This window comes from Arvicola amphibius, chromosome 10, assembly GCF_903992535.2.
Source record: "Arvicola amphibius chromosome 10, mArvAmp1.2, whole genome shotgun sequence".
Classification (NCBI taxonomy): Eukaryota; Metazoa; Chordata; class Mammalia; order Rodentia; family Cricetidae; genus Arvicola; species Arvicola amphibius.
In genome coordinates this window covers 71316333-71329004 of record NC_052056.1, presented here as the reverse complement: position 1 = coordinate 71329004, position 12672 = coordinate 71316333, and the positions used below count along the sequence as shown (strand labels likewise).

The 12672-nt window shown below is 46.9% G+C and overlaps 1 protein-coding gene across 2 annotated transcripts in view; it reads right to left on the bottom strand.

Annotated features, from left to right (window-relative positions):
• Positions 1-9413: 9413 nt before the first annotated feature.
• The window catches only part of Etv5 (ETS variant transcription factor 5), a 63215-nt gene continuing 59956 nt past the window's right edge, over positions 9414-12672 (bottom strand). For both annotated transcript variants that reach the window (XM_038345264.1, XM_038345265.1), the window contains one exon: positions 9414-11839. In XM_038345264.1, coding sequence (XP_038201192.1) covers positions 11618-11839 — 222 coding nt within the window. In that variant the 3' untranslated portion in view covers positions 9414-11617. The remainder of the gene's footprint in view (positions 11840-12672) is intronic.

Below are 12672 nucleotides of genomic sequence, written 5' to 3'. Positions count from 1 at the left end.
CCATCACAGGGCTCCACCATGCATGGGGTCCCAACATCTACATTCAAATGGAAAGACACTTTCATCTTAATAGCCCTATACCATAGAAAACACATCTTGTTTCATCTTTAATTAGAGAGAAGTGACTAATGTGACCACTGAGTCCAAACTGAAGAAACCACGAAGTAATTTGCATAGGAGAAGTTCCATAGGAGGACTCACTAGGCTCCCAGGGAGTGGAGAAGCAGGAGTGGCTGTCCCTGAGCCTAGAGAAAGCAGGGCTCAGAAGAGGAGAGGACGTGAAAAGAGTCCCTACATTGCTTTTCAAGATTCAGACTTCGGGGCTGGAGAGATGGCTCAGTGGTTAAGAGCACTGGCTGCTCTTCCAAAGGTCCTGAGTTCAATTCCCAGCAACCACATGGTGGCTCACAACCATCTGTAATGAGATCTGGCGCCCTCTTCTGGCATGCGGGCATACATGGAGGCAGATTGTTGTATATATAATAAATCTTTTTAAAAAAAGATTCAGACTTCACGGGAGAGGTGTATTTGAGGGTCAAAGGTTACCACTAGGCTTAGCCATTTGTGAGAAGAACTCAGAGAGCCCAGAGGAACAGCAACGGCTGGGTTGGGGCCCGTTGCAGTGAAAAGGTACAGACTGAAGTTAGCCTAGAGGACAGGCACATAGCAGTGTCTGGGAGACACCAGGCACGAGCTTCCACTTGTCCTGTGGGGTCAAACAGCATTTAACTCTTTCAGCAACCATGTGTGGGGACATTAACAAATTGCTGCCCATCACAGAAGTCTAACGAGACTTGATGTGTTGGGGTTAATCATGTAGCTATGACTGGCTGCCCACACAACTGGTTTTTGGTTATTTGGTCCCTAGCTCATCCAGAGACCAATGCATGCCACACAGATTACAGACCCACCAGGAATTAGACTTAGTAAAGATTCTTTGGTACAGCTCCAAGGTCCAGGTAAGCAAAGCCTGTCTTATCACACAGGATATCCCAGGGCTTAAAGACTATTTTCTGGGAGCCAGGTAGGGGCAAACCTTTGTGGAATGTGCAACGTTTAGACAATGTAGAATGAGTTAATCCTTTACTGACCAGAGGGCACGAGTCCAGTTTACTCAAGACCAAAAGTGCCTTGCTGGTGGAATCTGCTAGAAACCCACCATGATGGGTATTGGTGGACGCTGATGAGGAACTCTGTTATAAACGTGCCAGGGAAGGAAGTGCTGGGTGCTTGGCATGGCAGGAGCCAGGCACTGAAGGGCCAGCGAGTGCCACAGGAGTCAGAAGCACTCTGCTCCAAGACCACTCAAAACCAGTTACCTTCTGTGTACTTATAGCAGCCAGGGCTTGGAGAAGCTGGACTACCCGTTGCAGGGTCATGCACATGGGAAGAAAATCCTTTTTATTTAATATCGCTCCGGCATCTTCTCCTGATATAGCCAGTCACTAAAGGAAAATGTTTGAAGGTCTAAAGGACTCAAGCAATTTCAGAGATGCAAAAAAAAAAAGGAAAAAAAAATGATGAATTTGAGTTGAGAAGCTATATCTTAATAATAGGCACAGCTGCATTGCAAAGGATGCTGGGAAGCATAAGGTAGTTGTGCATCTGGCTACAGTCTCACCACTAAGCCGAAGAAAAAATCTTCCTTTGGATATTTTCACTACTCCACTCAAAACTGCTAAGTCAGAATAGAACCGACACGAAGTCCAGTATCATTCTTGCAACAGAACTCTTGAAACAGTAACTCTCCCATTCAGCTCACGGAAATATTCATTTATAAAATTTTTGTTTAATAATTGTGTGTCAGATTTGGTTATATCTTTGTTTTTGACAAATATGAACTTACAATCACAGACACTCAATCCAACATGATTTTAAAAATATAAGGCCTTATTGTCAAATAAATATATTTTTAAAAGTATTTAACTAAAAATTTTATTGGTTTGTGTGTGTGTGTAAACCACATGTGTGCAAGTGGCTGATGAACCAAAAGAGGCAGAACCTTGCACACAAATCTTTATTGTCTGAGGAAACAACCATGCTCCTGTTCCATGTCCACTGAGTTAGCTATTTTGGAAATATATTTTCAAACATTTTGTTTGTTTATTGTGTGCATGGGTATTTTGTTTATTTACCGTGTACATGGGTATTTTGTTTATTTATCGTGTGCATGGGTATTTTATTTATCGTGTGCATGGGTATTTTGTTTATCATGTGCATGGGTATTTTGTTTGTTTATCGTGTGCATGGGTATTTTGCCTGCATTTGTCTGTGTGCCACGTGTGTGCAGGTCAGAAGCCTCCCTGGGCCTGGAGTTGTAGACAGTTACGAGCTGCCGTGTGGATGCTAGGAGTTGAACCCAAGTCCTCTGGAAGAGCAGCCAGGGTTCTTAACTGCTGAGCCATCTCTCCAGCCCCTTAGTTAAGAATTTCTGTTTTCGAGATAACACAGTTAGCCAGACAGATGGGTTCTGCTTTCGCGGAGTTTATACTCTGCTGGGAAAAACAGTCAGCTAATCTTGCAAATGGGTGAATAATTACGCGGTGAGTTCTACTTTAAGAAACACTAACCACTGAAAGCAGCGAACAACATGGGATTAATCAGTGTTTAGCAAGAAGCGTGGAGTATCTTCTCCTTGGGTGAGGTGCAGTCACATGGACTTTATGGTGGTTAGAGGTCAGGGCTGGAGGTTTTGTAACATTGTGGGTCAGGGGACTTGGGAATGTCCAGGCTGGAGCAGGAAGGAGACAGCTACAGTTACATTGTTACAGTGCGCATGTAACAACCATCTGAACCAGCATATGGACCTTCAGCCCTGTTTAGCTTTCTGATTTCTATTACTATACCTTAGTTTTGTCTATTTCAGACGTCACATAAATAGAATTATATACTATTGTTTGCCATTTATATGTTTTTTAAGTTTCTCTTTTTTTAAGATGACCGAGGTGCACGGTGCGCAGTTCACACTTTGCAGACAGAGGTTCATTTGGCAGTGTAACCACAGCTTCTTTGTCTGTGGGGATGCCCTGAGTCTTAAAAAAACAAATGAACAAACAAAAAAACCCATCACTCAGTACATATGGAAAATAGGTTGGGGTGGAGCAAGAGTGGAGGAGGAGAGACCTGCTAAGTGCTGCCCACAGCAGTCCAGGTGGGCTGAGTTCTGAGACTGGTGGAGACAGGTCTGGGTGATATTCAGGAGGTAAAATTGACAGCAGGTGGTTCTAGGGGTTTCATCTTGGTTGGTGTTGACACTTGGCTTCATTTTGTGGTTCCTTTATTCCCAGCAAATGGGGCTCTTAGGCATGTCCTATGGAAGAGCATGCCGTCATTAAAAACGGTGGTGTACAGTAAAAAGTTTTTAAATATTTACATGAATATATATGATATGTGTTATGTATGTGCATGGGGGTACAAGCGTGTCACAGCACATATGTGGAGATCAAAGCATAAACTTGGGTGTTAGTTCAAACCTCTATCTTGCTTGAGACTAAAGCCACCCACCCCAGGCCCTGGTTTTTGTCAGACAAACCAGCTGATGGACTTCCAGGGATCTTTTTCCTGTCTCTGCCGGGAGCTCCGGGATTACAGGTGAATGTGAGTCCACATGCGACTTCTCATGACTTCTGGGGACTTGAACTCAGGTCTCAAGATTGTCTGAGAGCTTTACCCACTGAGCTTTATGACAAGAAAGATCATAAAATAGTTTATTTAAGAAACAAGTTACATGATGGTGTACAATGTAGTAATGGCCAATTTTGTATTTTAAAAAGTTAATGAACTGGACAGTGGTGGCACACACCTTTAATCCCAGCAATTGGGAGGCAGAGGCAGACGTATCTCAGTGAGTTCGAGGCCAGCCTGGTCTACAGAGCAAGTTCCAGGACAGCCAAAACTATGCAGAGAGACCCTGTCTTGAAAAACAAAGAAAAAGAACAACAAAACAAAACAAAACCAAGCTAAATGATGATTTAATTATCAGTGTGCATGTCTGTAGGTAAGCACATGCCACGCACACATGGAGGGGACAGTGGACAGTGGGGAGCTGATTCGCTCCTACCAGGTGGGTTCTGGGAATTAAACTCAGGTCATCAGGTTTGGCGGCAAATGCCTTTCCTCCCGAGCCATCTTGCCGGCCCAACCTTGTATATTTTAAAAACAGTGCCGAGGAAGCAGCGCGCTGGTGTTAAACATGACCTCCAGTTTGAATTTCCAAAGCGGTTTTAAATTTTGGCTATAGATTCTTCAAATTTTCCACAAAGAACATATGCTAATTATAAGATATGAAGAAGGTAATTGCAAACATTTAATGTTCTAAAAGTAGGAATGTGCTCTAAGAACATAAAACAAGAACAAACAGAACCCCACAGGGCGAGAAGGTGCTAGCAACAGCAGCCGGCTCCTTCCTCCTTCTTCCCCGAAAGGCTTTCTACTCTATGAACTGGTGGGCAAGGATCCCACCACTCATTCAGAAGTTGTGCCTGGAGGCAGCAGGGGACGTGCAATAGGCTGAGCTGAGTTCAAGCCAAGGTTTTGAAATCCATGGGACTTCCCCTGGCCTTCATTCCAACACTGAATTCCAGCAGTCCTGAGCTGTTATGTCTGCCATCGCAAGGAACGTCCTGTACAAGTCAACCCGGACTATCTTGCTATTCCGGCCCCAATCCTCTTCTGTCACGTTAGAAGCATGCTGAAAGCGGAGCTTGCCTTCCTCCGGAAGATGCTTCCTGGCTACCCTCCCTTCCCTGCCCTGGGTTTCCCAGTCTCCTTTGCTGACTCTCGTTTCTCCTATGTGGTAGTTGTGGCGCATCAGAACATCCAGCTCCTTGATCTATGCTCATTCCTGTAAGGAAGGATTCCATCCAGTCTTGGCTCTTAGCACTCCCATACACACTTCTAATTCCTAGCTCCCGCCTGGAGTTCCTCCCTCATCTCCACACTCGGCAGCCCAGCGGATGTCAGTCCCCCACACCCCTTCCCCATCCCGGACCTTTTTTCCCCTAATTTATTATTTTATGTGTATGACTGTTTCGCCTACGTGATTGTATGTATGGGCACTGTGTGCATGCCGTGTACTCTTGAAGACGGTGCCAGAGCCCTGGAACTGGAGTTACAGGCCGATGCTAGGCACCACGTGGGCGCTGGGAATTGAACTCAGGTATTCTGCGAGAGCAGCCAATGCGCTTCACCACTGAGTTCCCCATCTGATTTCTAATGGGTGCGTTAGTTAAGCATGTCCTGGGTGGAGGCTCGCCCTTCCTCAACCCAAATCATTTCTCCTCAAGTTTATTTCTAGGTTTCGGTCCACAGCGACTTCAACCTGCCACGGCCCCAGACCGTGGAGCTGTAATTAAATACCCTTTGTCCCAACAACCGAGCGAAATTTACTGGCTCCAACTTAAACCTGCATCTGGGTCTGTCTCCTCCTGCCCTGTCTTCTGCGTCCGGCTGAAGGTTTGGTTTTCTCGCTTCCTCCCTTGCCCTCTGCAGTCCCTTTCAATTTTAGAAGTCAAAAGACCACTTCTTGAAGTAAACAGCCGACGAGGTCGCTCCTGAGCTCAGGTAATTCTTCTTTTTTTTATTGATATTTATTGAGCTCTACATTTTTCTCTGCTCCCTTCCCTGCCTCTCCCCCTCCCCCCTTCAATCCTCCCCCAAGGTCCCTATGTTCCCAATTTACTCAGGAGATCTTGTCTTTTTCTACTTTCTACTTCCCATGTAGATTAGATCTATGTAAGTCTCTCTTAGTGTCCACATTGTTGTCTAAGTTCTCTGGGATTGTGGTTTGTATGCTGGTCTTCTTTGCTTTCTGTTTAAAAACCACCTATGAGTGAGTACATGTGGTAATTGTCTTTCTGTGTCCGGGTTACCTCATTCAAAATAATGTTTTCTAGCTCCATCCATTTTCCTGAAAAATTCAAGCTGTCGTTATTTTTTTTTTTCTGCTGTGTAGCACTCCATTGTGTAAATGTACCACATTTTCCTTATCCATTCTTCGATCGAGGGGCATTTAGGGTGTTTCGAGGTTCTGGCTATGACAAACAAAGCTGCTATGAACATAGCTGAACACATGTCCTTGTGGTATGATGCTCAGGTAATTTTTAACAGCTAAGAACAACGGGAACCCTAGCGTCCCGAAAGAGCTGCCCACGGGGGCGGAGGAGTTGCTCTTCAGTTCTCCCTGTGGACTGCCCAACTCTCTCCTAGCAACGCAGTCCGTGCCCTTCCACAATACCCTCAGCCAGCTCCGCTCCACTTTCAGAGTTCTATCGGGTACTGTTTTTTTTCAAGTCTTCACTCAGCCACGCGGCCTTCTGGACCCCACGATTTAAAGCTGCAGCCTTCCACGCCACTTTCACTGTCTCTCAGAAACCCTCCCCACAGTGGTTCACGGCTTCTGGCAAATGCTAGTCCTTGTTTATTCCCTTTGCCTTTTCTGGTTCCTTTGCCACATAAGGTCCTGAGCACCAGGATTTGTGTTTGCTTTCCCTCAGCTACACACCCCAGAGCGGCCCCTGCCAAGGGATGCTGCTGTTTACTGGATGCTGGCAGTCAGAGTGTCACGGGTTCGAGTTTCGGCTGGGGAAATGTTCTGTCAGTGGCCTGAGAGCTGTGAAAGGACTGGGTGGGCTCCACTGTGATTCTCCCAGACCCAAGTGTCATTCCCATAATTGGCAACCTGTATGTCATCGAGTGATGGAAAGCAGAGGCATTCCCCGTCGCTATGGAGACAGCACCATCCAGGAGAGGCCTACTCCTCGGGGAGGACGCCGCGGATGCTCTGCCACCACCTGAATGAGCCACACCGGCCAACAGTTCCCAGCACATCAATCCCTGCACTACTTTCCCCCTTGTTCCTGGCAGACAGCACACAAGGTGTTGATATCCTGGGGTTAACATGAACTAAACAGGGGTAAAGGTTAGTGGGTAACTGCAGCATCGAGTCAAGATGGTCAGAAGATGTTGGAACAGTGTTTGAGTATGAGCTGGGAAGTGGAGCATTAACCGTCTGAAGGGTCATCTTAAGCATTACCACGCATGCCACAAACCAACCTTGAATCCGAAACTGCTGTTTCTAAAGCCTTTAGTAGTGACTGCATTCAGTAGGTGCTCAGACAATGAATGGCACATGTTTGAATGGAGAAGGGCACTATATAAAGGTGGAGCGATGATACTCTGAACTGTTCCGTTTACCCTCAGCCCCAAGTACACATACACCTTAAATTCCCTGGGAAAGAGCCCCTCGCCAGTGCCTTCACTGACCTGGGATGCCCTCTAAGATCTGAGTTGGGGCCAGAACCTAAGCACCCAGCCTCCCAGAGTCTAGTCTGGCGTCTCCAGTAGCCTCTGTGAACAATCTGAAGAGAGAATAATTTTGGAGGCTGAGAGCCATATTTTCAGATTTGATTTCAACCAAGTGTTTCCATTTAAGAAAGCCTGCCAAAAAGATAATGGAGACTTAAAAAAAAAGTGCTCTGTAAACTGTAAAGTGCTACCAAATGGTTAGTTATCTGAGGATCACTGCCAAGGTCAACAAATTGGAGCCTGGGTGTAGAGCCAGTTCTTCAACTGGAAGGGCTAAGGAAAGGCTGGACATAGGGTCTGTGTTTGCCGAAACCAGGACACAACTTCCTGTCTGTGTCCCCCACCTCGGATCCCTCCATCTATATGAAGCACAATGCATTTCCACCCAAGCGAACCAGTGTTGATTTTACATTTGCACCAGAACCCATTTTCAGAACTCCTCCCAACCCCTGCTCCCTTTGTTTACCTTTTGGAGACGTGCTAAGCTCCATCTACCTGACTGAGGGGCAAATGGCTCTTCCCAAAGTTGCCAAGCGTGTGAGTGCTTTTCCTCCATACTTAGTACCCCCCCCCCCCCCCCCCGCATTACAATTGAGCCGAGCTCTGGCTTTCAAACCACATCCTTTTGCCCTCAGACACCTCTTTGTCATCCAGTGGCTGAATGGGCCTTGTTCCTCTAACTTGGCTGGTGAAAGGGGACCCCACGAAGAATAAACTTCACATTTTCTGGCTTCCTTATCCCAGCATCCAACGCTGGCAGGGCAGCAGTGTTGGGTGACCTCTGGCATTAGGTTAATGATCTGGGTCGGAGCCTGGGCTAGATAATGAGCCAGCACACAATGGGGAGATGCCTGTCAAAGCTTTATCACCAGGAATCTGAGCGGAGAGGGAGAGCCCCTTTGTCCTGCACACCCTGCCCCCGCTCCCCGAGCATCTTTTCTTCATCCGTGGAAGCTAATGGGTTTTATGTGGCATTCATTCACTCTCCACGAGTTCCCATTGAAGTGGCTCTGTACCAAATTCAGTCTCGGATGTTTCTACACTTAAGGGCTTGTAAAACAGCGAAAGAAAAGATAGTAGATAAATTACAGAAAGCCTTCTGTTCTGGGCCCGAAAAGGCTCTACTTTGTTTCTACTCCGCAATAGGAGTCTGGAATGCCCCAAGTTAAAAGTGCATTAGCAAGGATGCAAGAGGGATCCTGCGCCCAAGCTGCTGCCGAACTCTGCCAGTGACCTCCTTCCATGTTTCTCAAGTGTTCTGTGTGTGGCATTACAGGTATCTATCATCCCCCCCCCCCCCAAGAGTAAGAGGTGGACAAGGACAAGATACCTATTGTTACACAACTGGAAAAAAAACAACAAACTAGTTCTTTTGAGGGACTACCATCAATAAAATAACATCAATAAAATACTTCACTCGTCCAAAGAAAAACCTATTGGGAGAACAGGAGGAAATGGTCTTCGTGCCTACAAGTTTTCAAAGTATCAACCAGAGGGGCTGAGCTGGAAAAAAAATGCTGCGACTCAAAAAGTAAAAAGCCCTGGCAAGCTAATCTTTTCACACAATCTACGGTTCGAATGAATCATGCTTTAAGGAGAGAAAATTACTGAGTGGTCCTGGGGGCAAATTGTGCTCACCTTGTGTTAGGGCAGAATTTCTGCCTCCAACCCCTTGGATCAGATTTGGTTTGTTTTGTTTTCTCTGTATAGCTCTGGCTGTCTTGGAATTCGCTCTGTAGACCAAGCAGGCCCCATGGATCAGGTTGCATTTTGTTTTGTTTTTCCCCCAAGACAGGGTTTCTCTGTGTAACAGCATTAACTGTCCTGGAACTACTACTAGTTCTTGTAGACCAGGCTGGCCTTGAACTCATGAACTCAGAGATCCACCCGTCTCTGCCTCCCGAGTGCTGGGATTAAAGGTGTGCACTTCCACCGCCTGGCTGTGGAGGAGATTTTAAACCCTTCACTTCTTTCTACTCCATCACCCATTAAGGCTAAATGTTGAAGACAGGAGTAGGGGTAGGGAATTGAGAGGAAGCCCTAGGGCTCTTGCGTGCTTGAAAATGAGAACACCGAGCAAGGGCAAGAAAGAGGCAGGCATCAGGAGCTCATAAAGGAAAGCAAACTTCTTTATTGTACACAGTACAGAATATAACGCAGCTCAGCAGGATGCACACAGCCCTGCGCAAGGGGGGTATTTCAAATCAACTGGCGGGTTAAAGCCTTTCTGCACTGTAGACTTTCCACACTCTGGAAAAGAAGCGAATGAATGGAACAGCCCCCATACCCTGAAGGAAACATCTATTTGGGGGGCACATGAGTCCAGTGGGAATGCAAATGACGCTGCTGTCCTGTGTCCCTCGACAGCACAGGCTGTGCAGTCACAGCAGGGGAGGGGCAGCTCAGGTTACAGAAGGTTGTTTTCATACCCAATAAAACAGCATAAACATGGAAAAAAAACCAACAAAAAAAAACCCCAAACCAGTAGAAGAGAGGAAAGGAAAACAAACAAACAAACAAAGCAATCTATACAGCATTTACAACAAATAAATCTCGAGCCGGCTGGGTAAAACTCGCATCTATGTATAGGCTATGTGTAGATTAGAAAGCTATAAATATCCTTTAGGAAGAGGCCTTTCATTAGAGCACAATGCTAATTAAGGCCCAAGCTTTCAGGCTTGACACCTCTGAGGGCTGACTAGCTTTCAAGAGGAAAACCTTGGTTTCCCATAGCTATAAAAATGCACCCCTCGTCCCTGTGAAGCTCTTCCCAAGGGTGAGAGGGCTACAGAGCGCCTCACTGTAGGACAGCGAAGCCTGTCCCCCACACAGTCAGTTCTGGGTCCTGCACAAGAGGACACCCTTAATGCACGTGGAGTGTCAAGAACAACAGGCCCCTGTCAACAGGGTGGCGGGCAGCAAGATGGCGCTTCCCGGTGACTTTCCCTCCACTCCGAACCAGACTTTCATACAGCTTCAGTTTGGTTGTTTAAAACATTCCCAATATAATACAGCAATCAGAATAAAAATGTAAAAACGAGAGTAGCAGGAAGCCAGAATGCGAGCTAGCACTGTCTTACCTGCCCGTGACAGGTAAGTTTCAGATCCAAGGGAACCTTAGGCAGGGGTGAAGATCCAAAATGGAAAGAGAAAAGAAAACCAAGATGATGCCTACACAGTTCCCACCAGGTGACCAGTTGTTAAATGGACACGACGGGTAGTATGTACATCTGCTTCCCAGAGAGGGCAAGTTAGTGAGCAAGGAGAACTATACACAGAGAGTCGAAGCTGTGTCCAGGCTGCCCTGCACACTTCGAGAATGTACAAACCAGGTGTAAATGTCAAGAGGTTGCCTGGTGCACAGCGCACCAAGCAGGCTTCTACATGGCGAAGGGAAACCCCAGCCAAGCCCCTCTTAAGCTGCAAAGTCTTCGTCAGTGGGCGTGGCGCTGCCTGAGGGACATAGCACAGTTACCAAAAAGGTTTTTTTTGTTTCTTTTTTTTTTTTTGCTTTAAATACCAAAACTACAAAAATCAGTTTATAGAAACTGTTTTCTTTTTTTTTTCCAAAACGACCATCAAAACAAAATGATTCCCCCTAAATCAAAGCGAAACAAAATACTGTCAAGTGTTAGTCTTTCTTCTAAAATGAAAGCCATCGGCACTCAGCCACGTGACCGGGAGGAGAGGGGCTTGATCTACTTGGTGACCACTCTGGCTGAAGGCTCAAGGGGAGCGGCGGTCAGAGAACCTTGGAGTGGTTAACAGCCGCCCCGGCCTCCCCAGTTCTGGGCTAAGGGGAAAACATTTCAGACTGAGCTTCAGGAGTTTTTTGAATTTCAAGCCTTAACGATCCGAGCCTCCCCAACCGAGCCTTCGACTTTCCTATGGGTGTGCGGTTTCTTTCCACAGAATTGTGCAAGTCAAAGCCCTTCTACGTAAAGGCATTTAGTAGTCCATGGTCATGGTGGATTGTCATACACTCGGTCCCCTTTCGTGGGCGCTAACCTGAACAAGGGACTGCTCTGCACATGTCCACAATGGCAAGGAGGCTCCACTTTCATCTCTTCTCACCAAATCTCATCAGAATCACCAGTCACGTGGTGGTTTTTCTGTCTCTCCCTGTCCCCACTCCCTAGCCAAGGTTATTTGTCTTTAAGGGTGTCAATCCAGAGATGGCTTGGGTTCTCCAGATAATACTCAAAAGGGCAAGCTTTAGGAACAGCCAAGAACACAAACAAAACCACTGCCCTCATTTGCCTGAATGGGGACTGCTAGCTCTAGGGTTTGGCCACTCAGCCATTTCGGAAACTTAGTAAGCGAAGCCTTCAGCATAGGGGAGGCTGCTGCAGCGATCCATGTCCAGGAGGTAAGCAGGGTTGTCTTCGAAGTGAGTCAGTGGCAGGGTGTCCTCATCGTTGAGGGGGCATTCGGACTCTGCCTTCAGGAAGGGACGCTGATTGTCTGGGAAGGCCATGGAGAAAAGCGCATCCGGGTCGCAGACAAATTTGTAGACGTACCGTTCCCCGGCCACCTGCACGAGAGCACACAACACAAGACTCAGCTGGGACAGGGTGTGGGGCCAATCTCTCAGGGAGTCAAGAAGGGCTAATTAGTAGCTGATTATTCCAATTGCATCTCAGGGACCTATTTACCTGCCAACGGTTTTGTTGACATCATAGAAGAGGGCATTTGAATTTCAAATGCAAGCCTGCTAAGCTCTTTCAGCAGCAAGCCTCACTCTGTCTTACACTGACAGCTGGGGCAGCCTGGCTGCATTAGGAGAGATACAGGGACTTAAAGACACAATGCAGATGACAGACCCATATTTCCAGTGACCTCCAAAGCTTACAGTTTTCCCAGGATGGATGTGCTATTTTGAAAGGTTCGGAGCCCCTTGCTACTTTTCCCTTCTCTGTGTGTGTGTGTGTGTTCGTGTGCATGTGCACACATCTGTATGTGCAGAGGCCCACGTTTGCGACCAGCAGCCTTCTTCATCACTCTTGCACCTTTTCTTTGAGGCAGGGACTCTTCAGTCAAACCCACAGCTTGCTGAAATAGCTTTAGAGATTGACGCAGCGGAATTCCGAGGCTGGAATTCCAGGGGAGTCCTATGCCCATGTACTATTCATCTGGGGATTGGAACTCCAGCCCTCTTGCATGGGAAAAAAAACGTTAACCACTGAGCACTCTCCCAAGCCTGGGTTAAGAATTTGATTAAGACAGCCTCTGTGGACCTAAGTCTGTTCCAAGCTCCAAACCCTGCTTCTGACACTTCTGCTTGTGCATGGGTCTACTGAACTGGCAACTCACTATGCAGCCCAGGCTGGCCTTGGGCTTAAAATTCTCCTGCCTTAATTTCCACAC